Source organism: Vollenhovia emeryi, unplaced genomic scaffold (genome assembly GCF_000949405.1).
Source record: "Vollenhovia emeryi isolate VEMERY1.0 unplaced genomic scaffold, V.emery_V1.0 DF942483.1, whole genome shotgun sequence".
NCBI lineage: Eukaryota > Metazoa > Arthropoda > Insecta > Hymenoptera > Formicidae > Vollenhovia > Vollenhovia emeryi.
In genome coordinates this window covers 1-3,762 of record NW_011963883.1, presented here as the reverse complement: position 1 = coordinate 3,762, position 3,762 = coordinate 1, and the positions used below count along the sequence as shown (strand labels likewise).

Genomic DNA, 3,762 nt, shown 5'->3' with positions numbered 1-3,762 from the left:
AATACTTGCTCGCACTCAATTTCTCTCAGTGATCGAGCAGGAACTGTGTGTCCCCCGCGGTCGACGACAAATACATGTATATAGCTACCGGGCCCCTGAGTGGAAGTGGCCATCCTCCACCAAAGGCCCGAGATCAAACGGGCCGGATCAAACGGGCCGCGACTTGGAAAGATTAGAAAAACTGCTGTCCGAAGACAAAGGAGCCGCGATAACGTCAAACTTGAAAACCGCCGACGCCGCGCCGAGGATCAATCAGCCGAGCCGCCCGAACACTGTTCTCCCTCCTTGTTTGATTTCGAAGGGAAGAGAAAGAGACATGTGCAAGCATGAATACATATATAATGTGTTTGTGATATCTGTTTTCTGTCGTGCACGACTTTTCGTTGTGTTATGAGCTAGCTCTATACGTAACATACTCCCCCCGTTGAGAGGGAAGCGATCAACTATATTATAGCTTATATGTGTTATGATGTATCTGAGAGTATGATGAAGGTTTATACCCTTTCACATCCTCTGATTTTGTATCGCCTTACAACTATTCGCTCGGAAGTGGACATAAACATATTTGTCGATCGTTTTATCTCTCCGTTCGCAGTTCGGATGGTGGCCGCTCGTGTAATCCCATCTTTGCCCGGATGTAATTTGGTAACTCGGCCCAATGCCCATTGAGTGCAGGGCAGGTGTTTTTCCTTAAGCAGAACCACTGTTCCGACATCGACTGTTGGACCATCTTTAATCCACTTGGTGCGTTTCTGGAGCTCGTTTAAATATTCCAGATTCCAACGAGTCCAAAAATCCTGTCGCACCTTTGTGATGTGTTGCCAAGTGGATAATCGATTGGCTGGAACAGATAGCAAATTACCCTCTGGGAGGGTTGTTATGGGTTTGCCAATGAGATAGTGGGCCGGCGTTAGTACCAGCATGTCAACGGATCTGACGAAAGAGAGGTGATTGGTCTCGAATTTAGAATCCCTTCAATTTCAATCGCGAATGTATTTGATTCTTCGAAGGTAAATAATGACTCACCTACGACACGTTTGACATGATGTTTAAACAGTTTCACTGCCCTTATGAAAAAATACACTCAATTATACGTTGACGGTCCGAAATAACCATCAAATTGAGTGTAAACCTTCATAATCGAGTGTTTCATGAAGGTTTACACTCAATTTGATGAATCGTCGCAACGCTGCACGGAAACCGGAAGACAAATCGCTCACGACCTCAAGGTGAACCGCCTTTATAAACTTTAACTCGCGTGCGATTCCGAAATTTTTTCTCCTTGACGTAGAATGGACCACAAAAATCGATACCGGTATTAGCGAATGGTACTGCTTTGCACACTCGAGCAGGAGGCAGATTTCCCATTTTGTACTCGACCGTAGGGGCGGCGAATCTTAGACATTGCGTGCATGTACGTATTATTTTTCTCACTTGATTTCGACCATTCAATAACCAGAATTTCTGTCGCAAAGTATATAATGTGGTTTGAATACCCGCGTGATAAAGTTTTTCATGCATTTCGCGTATAATTAGATCAGTTACGTGATTCCGACTTGGCAGTAACATCGGATGTTTTTGCGAAAAAGTTAGGTTTGACATTTGGAGGCGTCCTTCAACGCGAATTAAGCCGCTTTCATCCAAGAACGGATTTAAGGTCGCGAATTTACCTTTGAACATCGAATGCTTGGCTTGAAGAAGTTTTATTTCGTCAGAGAATTCTGATGTTTGAATGACCTTTAATACCTTCAGCTTCATCAATTTCCTTTGTGCATAATGACCCGGCGTATTTGTTAGCGGGACGCCATCGGAAACAGTAGGCAACAATTCTACATAACTTCGAATATGAAGAATATTTTTTAAGTATATCGAGATCCTTAAAGGTCGTCATCAAGCAAGTTCTTTTTTAATTCGGGTATGTCAATTATTTGAGTATCGGTGCCAGGCCACTCATTCTCGTTTCTGATTAACCACGAAGGTCCGGTATGCCATATTTTATTTTGCAAAAAGGCGTGAGGTAGTTGACCCCTTGAGATCGCGTCGGCCGGATTGTCTTCCGATCTAATATGTCGCCACTCAATCGACTTGGTTAACTCTTGTACTTCGACGACACGATTCGCCACGTAAGTTTTAAGTCGGTGAGGCGACGTCTTCAACCAATGTATTACAATGGTTGAATCGCACCAAAAATCGTTCTATCGGGCACGAAATTTAGCGCGTGACTAACTTCGCGATGTAACCTTGCTAACAATAATGCGCCGCAAAGTTCGAGGCGCGGTATAGTAACAGGTTTTAGGTGCGACTCTTGACTTGGCACATAACAATTTACTGATAATACCGCTGCCTCCTCCCGTCGATCGAATATACAAACACGCTCCGTATCCGACTTCGCTCGCGTCGCAAAATCCGTGTATTTCAATGTTCTTTCGATTCTCTACTAATAATTTTCGATCAAATGAAACCTGGTGCAATGAACCTAATTGTCGGGTGAATTCCGACCATTCTGTGTGGATACTCTGCGGAACAGATTCATCCCAATGCGTTCCGCACTTCCAAACGTCCTGTATTAGTCGTTTAGCATGTAACACCACTGGACCTAATAATCCCAGCGGATCGAAAATTTTACGCCCGGTCTACAATGAGTTGTTAGTCGTTAGTCAGAAGTCGGAACTATATGTCGGTCCTTTTTCTTCCACCCAGAAAGGAAAAGGATCAACATATAGTTGCGACTTCTGACTAACGACTAACGACTCATTGTAGACCGGGCCTTAGCAATGCTCGATAAGATACTCCGTTTTGTTAACGGTTCCGAATTTTCGATCGAATGTACTGCGATACATAATCTATCGTTACGCGTGTGCCACGATACCCCCAATGCTTGTAAAGAACAATCGCTATTAAACGTTAAGTTCGCGTGTAACGCGTTGTCGGCTAGATCCTCAATCACCCGCGTATCATTAGACGCCCACTGTCGAATGGTAAAACCACCCCGCGCTAACAATGCGGTTATTTCATCCCTAATCATTCGAGCGTCTTTGATAGTTTTAGCACCAGTTAATAAATCATCTACGTATACATGATTCTTAAGAATTTCGGCCGCTCTGGGGAACTCTTGTCGCTCATCGTCCGCCAGTTGTTTTAAAGTGCGAATGGCGAGGAATGGCGAAGAAGCAACGCCGAATGTGAGCGTATTTAATTGAAATGTCTGTTACGTCAAAACCTCTTGGAAAGTGGAGGTATGGAATGACGCAACTAGCAAGTTTAACCCTGCGCATACGGACTGGGACGAAAACGACCCGAGCGAAATTTCATTCGAGAATTCCCGGAAAACCAAGAACGGGAGAGGGTCGGCTCCCCTCCCTAAAAAAACTTAGTGTCGGTAGGGACCTACAGCCCCTACAGGCGAAGCCCAGCCGTCTTTCGTCAGTTAGTCTCTGAGCTACAGCTGGAGGAAGTTGAGCGCTCGGCGAAAACGACCCAGTCTGTAGGGCGCGTTAGTAAAAAGTGATTTTAGCGCATCCATTTTTTTGCTGCCAAAAGCCTCCAAACGGTGCACTAAGTTATGTAAATAAATATTTTAATTTTTAGAATTTTTTTTGTCCAAAAAAAAGGTAAATTTTTTTAAAAAATGGATATAAATATATAATATATGGATATAAATATATATAAATACGTTCAAAAATACAACAACAAATTAAAAATAAATAAAAACATTTTAGAAAATGAAAATAACAAAAAATACATTTTTTTATAGTATGACGC

The 3,762-nt window shown here is 43.1% G+C and overlaps 1 protein-coding gene across 2 annotated transcripts; it reads right to left on the bottom strand.

Moving 5' to 3' along the window:
• Nucleotides 1–13: 13 nt before the first annotated feature.
• LOC105568673 lies at nucleotides 14–2,678 on the bottom strand. 2 transcript variants are annotated; one of them, XM_012024529.1, is made up of 2 exons: nucleotides 2,103–2,678; nucleotides 14–1,067 (listed from the first exon to the last, which is right to left on the bottom strand). In XM_012024529.1, exon 2 carries the CDS (start codon nucleotides 921–923, stop codon nucleotides 495–497), a length of 429 nt encoding a protein of 142 aa, XP_011879919.1. In that variant the 5' UTR covers nucleotides 924–1,067; nucleotides 2,103–2,678; the 3' UTR covers nucleotides 14–494. The 2 variants fall into 2 exon arrangements, with proteins under 2 accessions (XP_011879919.1, XP_011879928.1); XM_012024538.1 differs by lacking the exon at nucleotides 2,103–2,678 and having other exon boundaries at nucleotides 14–933; nucleotides 1,027–1,122.
• Nucleotides 2,679–3,762: the final 1,084 nt, after the last annotated feature.

Coding starts and splice junctions, on each gene's coding strand:
- LOC105568673 (XM_012024529.1), bottom strand. CDS start 923: ATGCTGGTACTAACGCCGGCCCACTATCTCATTGGCAAACCCATAACA.